The sequence below is a fragment of the Nicotiana tomentosiformis genome, chromosome 1, assembly GCF_000390325.3.
Source record: "Nicotiana tomentosiformis chromosome 1, ASM39032v3, whole genome shotgun sequence".
Lineage (NCBI taxonomy): Eukaryota > Viridiplantae > Streptophyta > Magnoliopsida > Solanales > Solanaceae > Nicotiana > Nicotiana tomentosiformis.
In genome coordinates this window covers 140003418-140021509 of record NC_090812.1, presented here as the reverse complement: position 1 = coordinate 140021509, position 18092 = coordinate 140003418, and the positions used below count along the sequence as shown (strand labels likewise).

The 18092-nt window shown below is 36.9% G+C and overlaps 4 protein-coding genes across 5 annotated transcripts; 2 read left to right on the top strand and 2 right to left on the bottom strand.

Moving 5' to 3' along the window:
• Window positions 1-81: 81 nt before the first annotated feature.
• On the bottom strand, window positions 82-4843 carry LOC104088523 (pentatricopeptide repeat-containing protein At5g56310). The gene has a single exon (XM_070191833.1). The coding sequence runs from the start codon at window positions 4442-4444 to the stop codon at window positions 2726-2728; it is 1719 nt and encodes a 572-aa protein (XP_070047934.1). The 5' UTR covers window positions 4445-4843; the 3' UTR covers window positions 82-2725.
• Window positions 4844-5282: 439 nt separating this feature from the next.
• On the top strand, window positions 5283-6330 carry LOC138910646 (uncharacterized). Its single transcript, XM_070201855.1, has 2 exons — window positions 5283-5486; window positions 5986-6330. Exons 1-2 carry the CDS (start codon window positions 5283-5285, stop codon window positions 6328-6330), a joined length of 549 nt encoding a protein of 182 aa, XP_070057956.1.
• A 262-nt stretch (window positions 6331-6592) lies between these two features.
• On the top strand, window positions 6593-7318 carry LOC138910641 (uncharacterized). The gene is made up of 2 exons (XM_070201854.1): window positions 6593-6941; window positions 7095-7318. The coding sequence occupies exons 1-2, from the start codon at window positions 6593-6595 to the stop codon at window positions 7316-7318; spliced, it is 573 nt and encodes a 190-aa protein (XP_070057955.1).
• Window positions 7319-11873: 4555 nt separating this feature from the next.
• Window positions 11874-17498, bottom strand: LOC104088522 (transcription factor Pur-alpha 1). Of its 2 annotated transcripts, none has more exons than XM_009593218.4 (5): window positions 16927-17498; window positions 16747-16794; window positions 12820-12960; window positions 12479-12715; window positions 11874-12387 (listed from the first exon to the last, which is right to left on the bottom strand). In XM_009593218.4, exons 1-5 carry the CDS (start codon window positions 17218-17220, stop codon window positions 12235-12237), a joined length of 873 nt encoding a protein of 290 aa, XP_009591513.1. In that variant the 5' UTR covers window positions 17221-17498; the 3' UTR covers window positions 11874-12234. The 2 variants fall into 2 exon arrangements, with proteins under 2 accessions (XP_009591513.1, XP_009591512.1); XM_009593217.3 differs by having other exon boundaries at window positions 12479-12718; window positions 16927-17440.
• Window positions 17499-18092: the final 594 nt, after the last annotated feature.

Below are 18092 nucleotides of genomic sequence, written 5' to 3'. Positions count from 1 at the left end.
AAGGTAAATTATTTTTTTTATAAGTACGAAATTAAGGTAAACTATAAAGCAGTAATTAACAGTTGTGCGCATCCAAAAGAAAACAAAAAACTTTAAGCAAAATTGACAGGAATTGCAGAGATGAAAAGACATTCAAGGACTGCATCTAGTTTCCTCCAACTGATTCACGGAGAAGCTAAGTTGTTCGGACACGGCTGGGGTGTCCGAAACGGGTGCGGATCTAGAGGTCGGATCCTTCGAGATGTAAATTCTAAGAGTCGGGAATACGGATCCTAGTACGGATACGGGTGCGGGGATCCGGCTAAAAATAATTCAAAAAAATAAAATAAAAACATATCTCTAAATTATGAAAAATTATGTGGAATACTTACGTATAGCTTGTAAAGTGTGGATTTCTTTTTTATTCTCAAGTTGTAGATAAGTAAAGGATTAATTTCCTAGATAAGGTATGCTATTTTCTTCAAATTTACCCTAGTTTTGGTTCTGATTTTGGGAATCAAATTGTATCTCGTCTCGAATATTTCTGTCCGTCGTGGTCAAAGTATCCAAAATTGTTTGACCAGATCCGGTAAGGATCCCATACCCACACCTAATGTTGTCAAACGCATGCTTAAGCCCTGAAGCAAGGCTCAAAAACAAGTTGAGCGCTTTGCCTCGCTTAGCAGTGCTTCGCCTCACTTAGCGGGCGCTTGAGTGTCGTCATTAAGGCTCTAAGGAACACTTTTTCCAATGAGTGTAATCCTAAAGAGGCGACACTAAACAATTGATATTTCACTTTATCGTAATTCTTCTTCAATTTCTTTATCCATATATTTGTTATTCACACTTTATAATTATTCGTCTTGGACTATACATATATATTTGTATTTTCTCCCCATTTGCGTCTTTCTTCATTAAAGCTCACGCTTTATTTGCGCTTAAAGCTCCAACAACCTTAGAATTTTTTTGTGCTTTTCGTCTTTGATAACACTGCATGCACCCATACTAGTGTCGTGTCGACACAGGTGCGGCACCTAAACTGCCATGTCGGAGCAACTTAGCCAAGAAGTGCCAATGACTTGTTCCTGACCATATCCTAAAACTGAAGGTTGAAAATGGGCAGCTCACAACCATTAGGCTTCCAACTCCAATTCAAGCAGCCAATATCAGGTCTTTTGTGCTTCATACAATTTTGGTGCTCGTGGACCGCAAACAGGTCATCTTGGTGTATGAAGCATCAAGATTTTGATGTATGAATCATCAAGATTTTGAACCCATTCTCCAGTGAAGATATCACATGTCTCGGGCTCTTTAATTTTTGACTTCTGCTCCTTACCATAGTATGTCGGTCATATTTCAGATGGATGGGTTACTAAATCTGCAGAGTACCAATTGAAAGGTGGTAAAGAGGGATAAGAACCAGAATGATTAAAATGCTAAAAGTATGAATATTCTTTGGGTTCTTTGAGCTGTATTAGAGTTTTTAATAAAAGAAAGCTACATTCCTGGGAGATTCTTCAATGGAGGATTGGATGCGAAAGCAGAGATGGGAGAGAAGTCATTATTCACTCTCAAAAGTGCTACAGGTTTCCTTTTCGTTTCCTATGTTTCCACGTATCTACTGAACTAGCTCATAAATTTACATGTATTATCCATGTATCAGCTGACGCCAGACATGGACAATGGTGAAAACCAATGAGGAATCCATTTGCTAAGCTGGAGAAAAGGAGCAAATATGATACAATCGGGTAATGGCGAGGGTATTTTTGTTGCCAAGTTCATATGGAGAGCAAGGTTAACTGTAAGTTGACAGTTAGCGGCAAATTTGAACCTTTTCCAGTTTTCCCAAAAGAAAATGCAAGATAGTTTATAGATCATTTAAACCATAAAGTATAAATTCCACAGCGGTAATAGTATGGAAACAGAAAAAGGAACCCCCACGGACAACAGCTTCACAGGATTTAGAAGGAAAATTCACTTTAAGAGCAAATAAAATGCATTTAGTAGGACTTATTGCCCCACTAAACAAAGAAAATTCAACAACCAGCTGAAACATAATTCAAAAAGAAAGCTAATTTGTTATCCTTTAAGCATGATATATCACTAGCTTAGTGACTCCGCTAACTTGGTCAATCGGGTACCAGTCACCAACACTAGATTCGAAGTGGGGGTTGGAACGGAACAAGAAAGAATATTGGTATTAATCACATTTGCATAATACATTTAGTTCTTTTTTGATGTCAAGTGCTATGAAGATCTTAAATTGTGTTCTCCTGAAGTTCTACTTACTTCACATTTAGGCTAAGTTGCTGCGACAGGGCAGTTTAGGTGCCGCACCGTGTCGACACGACACTAGTATGTGTGTGGGTATGGGATCCGTACTGGATCTGGTCAAACAATTTTGGGTACTTTGACCATAACAGACGAAAAAATTCGAGACGAGATATAATTAGATTCCCGAAATCAGAATCAAAACTAGGGTAAATTTGAAGAATTTTTTTTTTTTTGAAATATTTTAGCCGGATCCCCACACCCGTATTCGTACTAGGATCCGTATCCCCGAATCTTAAAATTTACATCTCGAAGGATCCGACCTCTAGATCTGCACCCGTGTCGGACACCCGCACCCATGTCCGAGCAACTTAGCATTTAGGTGCACTTAAAGCTGCTACACATAAGTTGATCTTCTGAAGCCAATGGTCCTTGAAACAGTCTGTCTAGTTAATACAAAATTCTACCCCTTGTCTTATAAGTGACCCTCGTAAAGGTTATCAGCATCAAGCAGCTCTTCATACCCCCAATCTTCATGCAGTCCCATCTTTGATACCTTGTTCAACTGTGATAGAATTCTGCATATCCTCTCGCACTGAAAATGTGATCTGTCTCCTGAATAGAAGTAATAAACTCTGTTTTTCACCTTGATGAAGCTACCGCCTGGCAACTTTTTGACACCTGTGTCCCTCATGATCTTTCTTGCTACCCTAGCTTCACTCCACCTACCAAGAGCAGCATATGTATTGGACACAAGGGAATAATTCCCACTGTTATGTGGTTCCACTTCAGCTAGATGCTGCAGAGCTTGCTCCCCAAGTTCAACATGACCTTGCTTCCTGGCTGCAGAAAGAAGTGATCCCCAGATCGCTGCATTTGCTTCAAAGGGCATCGTTTTAATAACATTTGCAGCCTCATCGAGGTAGCCAGCACGCCCTAAAAGATCGACCATGCAACCATAGTGTCTGATGTCAGGACTAATACCATATTTTTCTTCCATCATCTTAAAATACAATCTGCCCTCCTCCACAAGACCTGCATGGCTACATGCAGATAGTACTGCGATTAAGGTGATACTGTTCGGCGTAATTCCAACCATTTCCATTCGAGAAAACATGTTAAGCGCTTCTCTTCCATACCCATTGACAGCCAATGCAGAAATAATTGTTGACCAAGTAACAACACTCCTTGTTTCCATGCACTCAAACAATTCTACTGCCTTTTTAACACTCCCTGACTTTGCATACATATCAATAAGGGCATTGTTAAGCGGCACAGTTCTGCGTAACCTGTGTTTTATAGTATAATTATGGATCCATTTGCCCAACTCGAGTTCACCCAAGTGGGCACAAGCAGAAAGCGCAGCTAGCATTGTTACCTCATCAGGCTTGACACCAACTTCTGCACTCGTCATTTCACGGAAAACACCAATAGATTGAGAAAACTGATTCCCCTGAGCATACCCTGCAATTATGGTAGTCCAAGAAACCACATTCTTCTCCGGCATATTATCGAACAAGTACTTCGCGGTATCCATATCACGAGCCTTAACATAACCCGTTATCATGGTATTCCACAACCCCACATCTCTGTCGTGCATTTCATCAAACACCTTACGTGCATCCGAGACGCACCCAAAAGAAGAATACATCCGTACAACCGAGCTTGCCACATGTATGTTGTTATTCAATCCAGTTATAATAGCCTCACAGTGAATTTGACTGCCGGTGCTAAGACACGTTACAGCATTCAACACAAAAGGGATAGAGTAAGTATCATGATATACGCCAATGGCTCGAGCTTGTTTATAAAGGAAAATTGCATCTTTTAATAGATATTGTTGTTTAGAGAAAACACTGATCATAGTGTTGTAAAGATAAATGTTTGGGTTGGGGTTCGAAGTGAAAATTGAACAAGCATAATTGACAAAGCCCATGGAGGAGGAGCACGTGTGGAAGAATTGGCTTAAAAGGAAGTTGTCTTGATCTAAAGCACGATGTAGCATGAAGCCATGTGTTTGATAAATGTGATTTTTGTGTGAACATTTTTTGAGCAAAGCTAAAAATGAGTCTTCTATGTCGAATGGGGTTTTTTGGAGAGGGAAGTTGTGGTAGTTGCAATGGAAGTTATTGGAGTTGGGTTTTAGTAGAGGGTGAAGAATTTTAGAGGATGCCCGGGAAAATGAGCACAGCATTTGCTTGTTTGGTTTAGCGCCTGCAATCCATTTCTTGCAATTTTGTACCAAAGTTCAAATAATTAAAGCCACAAGCACATACGGGGGAAAATTGTGACTTGTTTAGGTGCATGAATGGAGGTATCCCGAGACTATTAGGTGCGAAAAAAGACACTTCGAGTGAGGGGACATTGATCTAAGTCGATGATAATTGCACTTCATTAGTTGACTTGGGGTTAGATTATAATATTAAAAACTTGTATAATAGATATTATACATGTTTGTACTTTTGCGTATATCACCAGTCTAGTTTACTGTGTAATAGTTCTGCCTGTTTTTTTGTGACCGTTAGTTTTAGATTATATTTCTTTTATTTCTTGTATTTTAATTCGTCACTTGTTTTAGTGACTTTTAGTTGTAGATTATATTTCAGTGATTTCTTTTATTGTAAACTTGTCGCTTGTTTTGGGATAGGGTTTGCGTAATGTTCCTTAGATTATAGTGGCTTTGATGAATAATGATAGGGTAAAGTTTTGTCCTCGAGGGGTTCATTGCGGGAGGGGGAGTGCGGGGAAAAGGGGGTAAGAGGGCTAAGGAAGCCATCAGGCTGAGAGTTGGGTCTTAGAACATAGGAACTTTGACTGGAAAGTTTATAGAGTTAGCAAAGATTCTCCGAAATAGGAAGATTAATATAACTTGTGTCCAGGAGACTACATGGGTAGGAGCTAAGGTGCGGGATGTGGACGGGTTTAAACTATGGTATTTTGGGAGTGCAGAGGGCAGGAACCGGGTAGGTATTTTGGTTGATAAGGACCTTCGGGAACTAGTGGTAGAGGTTAGGAGAGTGAACGACGGGTTGATGACTATTAAGCTAATTGTTGGTGAATTTACTTTGAACATATTCAGTGCGTACACACCCCAAGCATGCTTGAATGAGGAAGACAAAAGGCGTTTCTGGGAGGATTTGGATGAGATGGTGTGTGGGATACGACACATTGATAAGCATTTCATTGGAGGAGATTTCAACGGCCATATTGGAGCGATGTATGGGGGTTATGATGATGTGCATAATGGCTTCGGTTTTGGAGGTAGAAATAGATGAGGAACTTCATTGCTAGATTTTGCTAGAGCATTTGATTTGGTGATAGCAAATTCGAGTTTTTCGAAGAAGGTGGAACATTTGGTCACCTTTCGAAGCTCAGTGGCCAGGACCTAGATTGATTATCTACTCTGCAGGAAATCCGATAAAGGTCACGGATTGCAAGGTCATCCCGAGTTATAACCTCACGACCCTTCATAGGGTTTGGTCATGGACCTTGAGACCGCGAGGAAGAGGGCAGTGTATGGACAACCTAAAATCAAGTGGGGAGCCTTGACTAAAGACAAAGAGCTAGAGTTGGGGGTTAAGCTGTTGACTATGGGTGCTTAGAGGAGTAGTGAGGACGCGAGCGTTATGTGGACCACAACTACACAGTGCATTAGGGAAGCTGCCAGAGAGGTATTAGGGGTCTCCGAAGGGCTATTTTGGTGGTCACAAATGAGACTGGGGGTGGAACGAATAGGTCCAAGGAAAGGTGAAAACCAAGAAAACAGCGTATCTGAAACTAGTGGAAAGCATAGACGATGAGGAGAAGGGGATGAATAGGGAGTGGTATAAGTTGACTAAGAAGGAGACAAAGTTAGCAGTTACGGCGGCTAAGACTATAGTGTTTGGTCATTTATATGAAGAACTTAAGGGTAAAGGCGGGGATAATAGGATGTTCAGGCTAGCCAAATTAAGAGAGAGAGAGTCATGTGACATGGACCAAGTGAAGTGCATCAAGGACGAAGAAGGTAGAGTTTTTTTGGATGAGGCGCATATCCGTCGAAGATGGTCAAATGGTAGACTTACTTCCATAGTCTCTTGAATGAGGATGGGGATAGAAACATTATTCTGGGTGACTTGGAATCCTCCGAGAGTCGTTGTGACTTTGGGTATTGTAGGTGGATTAGAGTTGAGGAAGTTGTGGGGGCTATGCGTAAGATGAGCAGGGGTAAAGCGACAGGGCCAAATGAAATCCTAGTGGAGTTTTGAAGAGTATGGGCAAGGCGGGCTTGGAGTGGCTCAATAGTTTATTCAATGTCATCTTTAGGATAATGAAGATGCCTGAATAGTGGAGGTGGAGCACGATGGTTCTTTTATACAAGAATAAGGGTGATATCCAAATTTACAACTACTATCGTGGTATCATGCTCCTTAGTCATACTATGAAGGTCTGGGAGAGCGTGGTGGAGTTAAGAGTGAGGAGGAGTGTGTCTATTTTCAAGAACCGGTTAGAGTGTACACCGGGGTTTTCAATTACGGAAGCCATTCACCTTGTTAGGAGATTGATGGAACAATTTAGGGAGAGAAAGAGGGACTTGCATATGGTATTCATCAACTTAGAAAAAGCTTATGATAAAGTCCTACGGAGGTTCTGTGGAGATGTTTGGAGGCTAGAGGTGTACATGTGGCCTACATTAGGGCGATTAAAGACAGGTATGATGGAGAAAATACCCTGATGAAGACAGTGGGAGGGGTCTTGAACCATTTCCAGGTCATGATGGGGTTGCACCAAGGTGTCGGCACTTAGCCCTTTTTGTTTGCCCTCGAGATGGACGTAATGACTTGCCACGTGTATGTTTTTTGAAGACAACATTGTATTGATTGACGAGACACGAGGCGGTATTAACACGAGATTAGAGGTGTGGAGGCAGACCCTGGATTCTAAAGGTTTCAAGTTGAGAAGGACCAAGACAGAATATTTAGAGTGCAAGTTCAGTGATGCGACTCAAAGAGTGGAAAGGGAGGTGAAGATAGATTCACAAGGCATCCCTAGGAGAGAAAGTTTTAAGTACCTTGGGTCTATTATATAGGGAGTGGGGAGATTAACGATGATGTCACATATCGTATTGGGGCGCATGGATAAAATGGAGACTTGCTTTAGGTATTTTGAAGAAGTGAGAATTTTATATACATCTTGAGAGATGTTTGAAACATCTCTTGGGATGCTTGCAACATCTTCATGGATGTTTTTTTTCTAGTTATTTGAAATGTGAGCGAAAAAGAAAAAAATTGGTGGGATTTGATGAAACGAGAATTGCGCAAACAATCCTGGAGATGTTTCGGGATGTTGAAACATCTTTCAAGATATTTATGTTTCAAACATCTTTCGAGATGTTTGAAACATCTCAAAAAATATTTCAAATATCTCCAATATAGTCCAAATATTTTGAAAATATTAGAAATATTTCTTCAGATGTTTCAAACATCTATATAAATATTTGACATCTCTCCAAATTATTTCAAGGAGGAGCGGCGGGAGGAAGAGGAGCAAAAAAAGGGGAATGGGGGACGATGATGGGACTTTGTGTGGAAAAAAACTCCGGAGTATCTTTTCCTATATTCAAAGACTCAAAGGTCACTTGTAAATGAAAGCCCCAAGTATCCCCTATATTCGAGTCTGAACAAAATATAATGGCATTTCTGAGTTGAGTTAAAAGTTAGTTTTTCAGTTAACAAAATAGTAGAAAAAGTGCAAATACTACGTATCTAATTATGACATTGTCAAATTATAACCCCTTTACTAATTTGTTTCATAGAAAACTCTGAAGTCTACGTTTTGAGGAATTTTTTAACTATCTAGTCTAGTTTAATTGGAGAAAATAAAAAATCGTATATTATTCTCACACGTGTTCTACAAATGATCAATTTTTCCAAATATCCTTCTCCTAAAGATTATTACAAAATCTACTTCACAATCACAATAATTTTATCTTTCCTAAATTTGGATGTATTAACTAAGACCTTCAACGTCAGGATCGGAGGCTCCTGAGGCCAAGTCGAAAGCACCCATTCAATTTGCAATGTCGTTTAGGTGTGGGATTAGACACTCTCAAGGGAGTAAATCCTCAGACATGCTCTCTGTAAGTACTATATAGATTAGGGGCGGATACAGGGGTTGAATCGTTGACCTCTAAGATGAAAAAAGTAAACTATACCAACGGGCCAACTGTGGTTTGATGTTCTAAAGCAACAATGTAATGATCCCAAACCTTCAGGAAAAAAAGCATTTCGACAAACTTACACCCTAATTCTAAAGAACTAGTCACTTGTCCGAAATTTTTACTTTTCTATACTACATATAAAACTTTATTACCCTCTAAAATCAAGTTTTAACTTAATTATATGGCCATATACAATTTACCAATTATATACAAATTAGTTTTAAATGAGTATCTATTTATATTAGGAATTGAATAAGGAATCAGTTATTTCTCATCCTTATTCTCTCTCTCTCATGCGCGCTCTCTCTCTCATGCGCTCTCTCTCTATCTCTCATTCTCTGTTCTTTCCCCAATTTTTCTTTCTGTGATGTTCTCTACTTTTTATCCTTTCATGTTATATATATTTTTAATGGAATTCATCAATGGATTTCAATCGTTTTACTATATAGTTTTAAGTTTATAATTTTCTTTCATGTTGCACAATTGGTGTTCAAATTGAAATTGTCAATCAATAAATTTTGAAGGTGTTTGACTCTCCACAATTGACAGTCATTAAAAAATGTTGAAGCTTTGAATTCGAATTTGATTTTTCAAAAATCATTATTTGTTTAGATTGAGTGTTATTGCGAATAATTGGGAATATTGTTTGGAGTTTATAACTCAATTTTGAGGGTGTTTGGTGAAGATTAGACTTGATTTTGGCTAGAAGAAGAATACAATATAGTTACGAAATTGTATTAATGTTGTATTATAATTATATGTAAATTGTATTCTATTGTAGTTATATATTTTTTTATTTGAATGTTGTATGAAAGTTGAAAAATAGTTGTATAATGTATGAATCATTATATGAAATTTGTATTTAAGTTATAAATACTATTTGTTTTACATAAAATTATTGATATGTATCAAAATTGTATTAAAAGAGAAAATTTTGATTGAAATTTCAGAGAGGAAGAAAAACACACTACATACAAAATATATACAAATCTTTTACAAAATACATACATAAGATATATTGTATAAATTTTATATGAAAATTGTATTTAAATTGTATGATGTTGTAGTTATATTTAACTGGGTGAAAATAATGTATGAAAGTTATAGATAAGTTATATATTATATAATTAGTTGTATAAAATTTATTTTTAGTTTATATGTTGTTGTAGATGTACCAAATTTGTACGAAATTTATTTTTAATTTGTATGATGATGTACCATACAAATTTATCATCATCAAGTTTATATTGCTGTTGCTGCTGGTGCTACATCGACAAATATGGAGGCATTGAACATTTTACTTAAATTTCGAGTTTGTCTTTGACCAAAAATTTAAAATCTCTTTCAGAAGCTAAAGAGCAATTATACTTTTAAGAAAACTAGTTTCTGGACACGTGTGTTGCACGTGTATCCCATGTCAAATCAATATAAATTTTTTTTAATGATTTAATTGTTTAAAGTATACATGAGTGGGATGAGTAACATGAAATTTTAATGCAACATTATTTGGCATATTCTCTGTGAAGTTGAGGCCGGTTAATACAGTGTGACAATGTGTAATGAACTTAATTTTGATGTTATTAGGTCCAAACATGCAACACAATCGTATCTCACACCTAATGTTTTATTTTGAAACGATATATGTTTCATTCTCAAGTTTCAACTGGTATGTCATGACCAGAACTCTTGACATTTATGTAATTTTTAATTCACAGTTTGTACATACATTACTCATACTATCCTGTGAGAACTATTAAAAAGATTCTACACGTCAAAACAACAAAATTATAATAGAATCAAATAAAATCCAATATTATTTATTCAAGAATTATTTACATTTACCTGTCATTAAAAAGCTAACTATTGAGGGTACAATTCTTGCAACCTTATTTTTCCAACTAAAACGACCAAGCATGACAGCCTGATTGAAGAGTTCTAGCTCTTAGTTCTTCAGCCACCTAATAGTACTTCTTTATTTCAGTTGTCAAATGATTGGTATTGGCTAACCCACCAAAATTTATAGAACATAAAAAGATAAACTAAATTTAAAGTAAAAATATTCAAATGTTAAACAAATTAAGCATTTGCACAGGTTACTATTACCAAATCACTACAATAATCTTTATTGTGCTTTAACATATAAAAAATAGTATAATTTCCAACATACATTCAAATACTATCGTTACATAAATTTATAAATAGTTATATATTGGTTCTCCATGTTATTTTAAAATATCTAAAGATGATGTAATAAATACGACGCAATAAAGCAGAAGTAGTCACCTCGAAAAATTTCAATTTAAAAACGAATCTTCAAGCTAGAAATAAAAATCACTAGAGAAATAAAAATAAATGTGCACGGACAGAAAGAGGTGGTAGTGCAGTACTTTTTCCAACAATCAAACCTAAAAAAGCAACAAATAGATATCCTTTCAATTTTTATGTGTACGAAACTTAAATTTATGACAAAAATAATTGCTTACTTAGATGGTTAACAGAGTTGATGCATGAGCAATATTAATGAAATCCAAGACACAGACGCGTATACGAGCTAAACATTGAAGATTAGAAGATAGAATAATGAAGAAGAAGAATGGGTATTAAAACTCCTCTCCTCAAAGAGAACGTCCATGTCAATGGTTCACGAGTTAGGCAAAATCTGTAAGTTAATACTCTTGGAAGTTTAAAAGAACTCCAAAACCTTGAATAGATATAGGAAGAGAAAAAGCAATTAAAGCATTGAATAGGCTGCAGTAAGCGGCAGTTGCAAGGAAAATATTCTACCCGTCTATATACCCAATTACCTAATTCATTATTGTACAACTTCATAATTATTTATTGGAAGGTAAATTTTAGGTACAAAAATATTTAAAAAATAGAGTTTAAGTGGGGGGTAAAATAGCCATTCAGTTTTTTATGGACATTTTAGTAAATCAACTTTACCTAAAAGTCTCAATACTTATAACTCTAACTAATTGACATTTAGTAACAACAGAGAATAGGGAAAGAGAAGATGAGAGAAAAAAGGAAAAGAGTGTAACTTAATTCCCTAATTTAAGACACTAATAATATTTAGGGCATATAATTTCCAAAACTGGGACAATATTAGTAATAAGGTTTCATATAGTGTATAGGAAAGAAAAAACTCCTTTGCAATTTTAGGGGATTGAACTAACTCACTTGTAGTCAGTCATTTGCTTCTCCCTTTCATCTAGCCCCCCTCCCCCCCAAACCTGTCAATCCCCTTCGCCCCTCCCCAAATTGATGCAAGGCAAAAAAAGGAAAGTATGGAAATGAAATATACCGGTTGGGGTTGGGGTTGGGGGGGGGGGGGGGGGATAGGGGGCATTTCGGAGCGCGATCATTCAAAAGTTCATGATACTGAGCAGTACGCTCTTGCCTGAAAATAAACACGAGAGCAATGTTCCAATTAACCAAACTTGGCAACTTACGATTCAGAATAATATGTTTAGTCCAAGCCACAGCAGAAAGTTCCTCACATGGTGAGAAGCTCAAATCACGCCCAAAACAGTAAAGATGAACTTAAATACGAGTGTGTCATTTTATGCTACAAGCCTTCGCCTTACATAATGGTTTATTTGTCTTATTGCCCCTCCTATTGATGATTGACATTTGACTTCATATTCCCAGCTTAGAACAGAGATACCATTTTATTCAACTTGAAACACCCAATGACTAGACAGAAAATAAACAAAAGGATCACAATTGTCCGCCCATCAGCTCCAGTGCATGGTTCCAGGCCTTAGGCAACCATTCATCAGCATTCATCTCTGTGGAGAGTCAATTGTCCGAACATTTGCACCTGTAATTCCTTCCAGCCGATCTTTACTTATCTCCACAAAGTGACCCACCATTTCATGAAATTGTTTCAGGCCAGAAAGAGGAAGAATTATGGAAGAGCGATCAGAACCTGCCACCTGCAAGTTACAGTGAGAACATGACATAAGAAACAGAGAAGACCAAATTAGAGTGCTTTTAATTTATATGAAGGCTGCGAGAAAGCCAAACCTCAGATATTCTTAAGAAATGGCCCCGGTTGTTACTCCCAAGATCAAAGAAGAATCTCTTTTGGTCAGCCCTGATTACTTTGGAGACCCCCAAGTTACTAACTTCATCAGCTGCTGGCAGATCAATGATCCGTTCTACACTCAAATCAGCTGTTGGGCCAGATTGAGAAGAGTGACTGGATATAAAACCGGCTCCTACATCATCTGAAAGCCCAAGACGCTCTGAGGGTTCCGAAGTCTGCTGTGTTCGTGCATTTAACATTCAAACAAGAGAAAATGCAACTATTATTTTGAGAGAGACCCTTAAAAAGGGATACAAAATGGCAATGACTGTAAAGTAACCTGACTGGGCGAAATAAATAGCCTTGAGGCTTCATTGATCTCTGCCAAAATATTCCTAAATGCTGCCCATCCCTCATCTTGGGCACTTCCTGCTGGAACAATAATTGTACTACGGTTCCTGCTAACAGATGCTTCAGAGACCTGCATGCATTACTCTGTTAACAGATAGAAGTACAAAATCTAGGGCGGCAAAATCCTGTTATCAATCAAAGTACGATTGTTCTTCTAGACATAGATAAACTAAGACGGCAGTCGATAATGTCATGGCTAGCCCGAGAATCAATTGATAGTACTTATATTTCTACTTGTGTCTTGATTCAGTTTCTCTTATGTTTTTCTTAACTGTGTCCATTTAAACTTCCTTTTAAATTCATAATTCTAGGTATTTCAGTAGCTTTTGAACCCCTACACTACACCTAAAACCCCAGAATACTGCAGATTAATTTCCAATTGGGTCTAAGAGACGTACGGGAAATGGGAGTTTGTTCCAGAAGAGTTTCATCATTACTTATGTCACAATTGGTTTGAGATTCTTCTAGACATTTTCTTTTCCTTGAATCACTTTCCTGATATTTTGACAGTATAGCAGTCCTAGACTTCTTCATGTTTCCTTAATTTCAGAAATTAGCCACTTTTCATAATGCCAAAATGAAAAACTTCTCAAAATATCACTGTGCTGTTTTCATTACCAAAGTAAACCTGTTACAAAATTCAGTAGAAAAATAGAAGGAAAAGAATCTAGCAAGGGGACAAATTTAGATATCACCGGATTGCTTAGGCAATGGAGCTAGGGTATGGCTGCAGATAGAATCATTCACACAAATAGAAGAAGGTAGAGAAGGGTCATGCATTTGTAAGGAATGTTCTCTTGCCAAAGAAAGAAATATTTGGTGATTAAATATCGGAGAGAATTCAGGATATAGATTAAGTCACTTGGGTGGTGGAAGGGGGAGAAAACGAGAGGGCTCCTGCTCAAGAGGGCTAAGAGAGGAGTACATTATTCTTGTTGATTGAAATAAACAGAGAAGGAAAGAAGCAGAAAATAGGGTACTGGACAGGGGTCCACATTCAGGTTTAGATAAATTAGGGGGAAAACCGAAGGCTAAGGACAAGATGATGGTTACCTCAAGGTCAGAGAAGGCAAAACAAGTCACATTGAAGTTGCAGGTTAATAAAAGAGAACGCATCAATTGGCAAACAAGTGGTTCAAATCAGAGAAAACTTTGACCAGTGATTATCATAGTAAATTACGAAATTGTAGACACTAAGGGATAATATTACCAATAACCTATATTGCTCGGACATGGGTGCAGGTACCCGATACGGGCGTGTATCTAGAGGTCAGATTCTTGATCACATAAATTTTAGGATTTGGGGTATATGGGCCCGAGTGCAGATACGGGTGCTGGGATATGGCCAATAAAGATATATTATGACATAACAGTATATATTTCGATTAATTTATGTTATTAAACTAAACCTAATAAAATTTAATTATATAAACCCCTAATATCTTACTCATAAGATATCTCGCTTTATAGCAAAGCGTTCTCATATTCTTTATTAGGGGTGCTTTGATTACATCTTTGATTGAGAAGTATAAATTAATTGAGTATTTGGTTCGATTATTGGGTTTATGCCATATATATATATATATATATATATATATATATATATATATCACACACTCAATTAATCGAGCCAAATACTCAATTAATTTATACTTCTCAATCAAAGCACCCTAGGTAAGTTGACCAAATCCGGTGTGGTCTCACGGATTTTGAAGAGTCCGAGCAACTTAGCCGACAACAATCTTAGCAAGCAGAGATCACAATAAAACGCCTCTCAACTAGGATATAACCAACTTCAAAGTATCTAGCCAGATCTTTTACATTTTGTACGCAATATTAAAGGTAGCTCACTCAGTAGAATTTCACATTCAATCAAGCCACAGTGACATCACAACACAGTACTCAAAGCTTCCAAACATACATAAAGTATAACCATCTTGAAAATGTTTGCCAACATATAGAGTGCTAATAATTGAGAAAGACACATGTAGCATCCACCACAAGAGGAGTATCCAAGTAAAAGGCCTCTCAAGTCTCAACTAGGATTTAACCAACTTCAAAGTATCTAGCCAGATCTTTTACATTTTGTACGCAATATTAAAAGCAGCTGACTTAGTAGAATTTCATATTCAATCAAGCCACAGTGACGTCACAACACAGTACTCAAAGCTTCCAATCATACATAAAGTATAACCATCTTGAAAATGTTTGCCAACATATAGAGTACTAATAGTTGAGAAAGAGACATATAGCATCCACCACAAGAGGAGTATCCAAATAAAAGGCATTGCTTAGTTGGAAAAATGGATCTGCTATTACATAATTCAGGTTTGGATGACACAGATAGCTATTCAATTCCATTCTAATTTTTGGAGACTCGGGTTTAATTGAAATTATGTTAGGACTCATAAACAAGTAGATGTAACTAGGCAAAGGGAAAGAACTACTCTAGACAATAAAATTCGTGAATACTTTCCTGGCCAAACAGAAACGCTTTTATGAACTCTTTGACTTGGTTCCTTATCTCCCCCAAACTCCACCTGTATAGGTGTCACACATACGTACACAGATACATGACAGTGATTTTCCAACAAATTATTGGACACACAACGACGAGGACAGGAAGGAGTCGAATACACAAATAAAGTTTCTTCCAATAAATAAATTGATTATCGGATTTGACAGGAGCATTCAGTTGAGTTAAAGAACTTCTATATTTAAGACTCCTTCAACATCTTATAGTTTTTACATTTCTGCAGATCCTCAGCATCCACATTTTTCTCTGATTTTGTATCAATAACTCTGGAACCTTCTTAGTGTTCCTCTATTGCTATATGTGGCCCTTTAATAATAAAAAAGATTCATAAGCAAGGTAGAAAGAGCTTTGATCTTATGCCTATGTTAGTGAGATTTGCAATATACATGTTATTTGTATACCATCAAATAAATAATTTTACTACCTTCTTTTTGAAAGGAGAAATTGAGGTTATACATAATTGAACCTCTGACCTCCTCTAAGATAAGATACAACTAAACCAATGGGCCAAAGCCCCTCGTAACTAATCAAAAAAGAAATGTTTTGTTCATATATATGCAGGTCGAGAGAGAGATATTGATCATTTTGGTTCATGTAACAGGAAAAGAAATGCAGTTTACTACCCAACCCTGAGAAAGGGGTAGGCTTCTTCACATTAGATCATCAACATAGTGTCTGAGTCATTAACTGAAATCCAATTAATAGAAATTTCCTTTAAGGTTGGTGTAAAGGCAATCCGAATAATAGCAATTCCTTCAAGGTTGGTGTAAAAGGAACAGAGGAGTAACAAATTTTGAGTGCGATAGCTGTAATCCTGATAGCTAACAAAGAAAACAATTATCAAAGTTACCAATCTAGCCAAGCCATGGTTGTGTAGGTCCTTTGGATTTCCTTACATGAGAATCTTACAGATGAACCCAAATTTATATATTGGTCACCATCACAGTGGCGGAACAAGAAATTTTAACAAGGGGATTCAAAAAATTCAAACTTGCGATGAAGCAATTTTTGAACTATCTCCCTTATGTAAAAAGGATTCAGAAGTTCATACATATATAGATGAAAGAAAATATTTTTAATCTATTTGGGAAGTATGATATTTCGACGAAGGGGATTCAATTGAACCCCTTCCTTAGCTGTAGCTCCACAACTGCTCTCACATGCCAGCTACTCATTTAACATATTTACTAAAAATCAAAATCTCAATAATGATTACGAATTAAGATTAGACTTGAAGAAACAGCCATATCAAATGAAACGTATTACTATTAAAACAGGGGGGAAAAAAAAAGCCTAACAAGGTCAGTAAAGTAAAGTAACCTTGAGAAAGCGTCCTCGTCTATTCTCCCCTACATCAAAGTAAAACACCTGCAACGTTTAAAAAAACCAAAAAAACTACATTTATCGAGAGTTAATGACAATATAAAGTAAAAAAAAAAGTTATAGAAAATAAAAGGCAAAATCAAGCCACATATGTATGTCATAATAATAATAATGTGCCTTGGTATCAAGTTGGAGTTCTTTGCTAAACACGTCCTGTTGATCATCATCTGAATTGACATAGTAATTGAATAGATCGAGGAACCATGAGATGCCGTTGAATGGTACTATTATAGTAGACCTTGTTGCCGACGTTTTCTCCGATATTTTCAAGTAACGCCCGCGTGGATTCTCCTTCAGGTCGAAGTAGAAAAGCTTGTGTTCTACCTGTAACGTCTTGCACAGCAACTCCACGTCGTTTCCTCCTCCGCCACCGCCACCGCCACCACCACCGCCGCCGGAATTTCCCTCCATCAGCACTCACTCACTCTTCTTCAACTTAAAAATTAAGAAATCAGTGAGAAATGAATGGCAAAACTGACATTATGGAGAAAAAATTGGAGGAGTGATTGATAGTTGGGTGAATTAGGGTTTGGGATATTTCAGTGGGTAATTAGTCGTTGACCAGTTCCACTTGCTAATCTGAAAATGAAAATGGCCTTCGTCACTTCGCTTTGCTTTTATTTTAAGTTTAATGTACCAGTACATCTTATCATCTTATGGGTTTCTTTAAATGATAAAGACCGTTGGATGGGGGTGAGCTGAACCGTAACCGAAAATATATCCGGTAAACATGCTTTCTGTTTTTACTCAAATTCTGAGTTCTGACTGCTTTTGTTGTGTAGGGATCGATTCGGTTGGCCTTTTCCACAATGTAAATTAGTTTGGCTAAACGTCCAAAATTTTTGAAATTTTTGAAATTTGTAACCATTTTTATTTGGCCAAATCATTTAAGAAGTCTTTTTGATAATATTACAACAACAAAAAATTAATAAATTCCATATAATCTCACAGGTAAGATTTGGGAAGAGTAGTGTGTACGCTGCTTACCTATTTCTTATGCAGATAGAGAGGTTATTTTTGATAAATCCGGCTCAAGCCAACAAAATCACAGCATTAAAGCAATAGATATATAGTAATAAAAGGAGTCATGAAAAAGCAACAACAACAGCAGCAAAATAGTAACAAAGCAAAAGCAACCTTTGATAGTGATAGACATTCAAGAATACGACAAAATAAAAGTAACACTAAAACTAATGATAAGGACAGGAAGAAAGTTTTGCTACCTACTAACATTTTACTCTAATTTTTGACCTTCATAATTTTCTATCAAGGGTCTCGTTCTC

Coding starts and splice junctions, on each gene's coding strand:
- LOC138910641 (XM_070201854.1), top strand. CDS start 6,593: ATGGTTCTTTTATACAAGAATAAGGGTGATATCCAAATTTACAACTAC. Junction 6,942..7,094: donor ATTAGGGCGATTAAAGACAG/GTATGATGGAGA, acceptor TGTTTTTTGAAG/ACAACATTGTATTGATTGAC.
- LOC138910646 (XM_070201855.1), top strand. CDS start 5,283: ATGACTATTAAGCTAATTGTTGGTGAATTTACTTTGAACATATTCAGT. Junction 5,487..5,985: donor TGTATGGGGGTTATGATGAT/GTGCATAATGGC, acceptor TGGAACGAATAG/GTCCAAGGAAAGGTGAAAAC.
- LOC104088522 (XM_009593217.3), bottom strand. CDS start 17,220: ATGGAGGGAAATTCCGGCGGCGGTGGTGGTGGCGGTGGCGGTGGCGGA. Junction 12,961..16,746: donor GACGAGGACGCTTTCTCAAG/GTTACTTTACTT, acceptor TAATGCATGCAG/GTCTCTGAAGCATCTGTTAG. Junction 12,388..12,478: donor ATTTCTTAAGAATATCTGAG/GTTTGGCTTTCT, acceptor TGTAACTTGCAG/GTGGCAGGTTCTGATCGCTC.
- LOC104088523 (XM_070191833.1), bottom strand. CDS start 4,444: ATGCTGTGCTCATTTTCCCGGGCATCCTCTAAAATTCTTCACCCTCTA.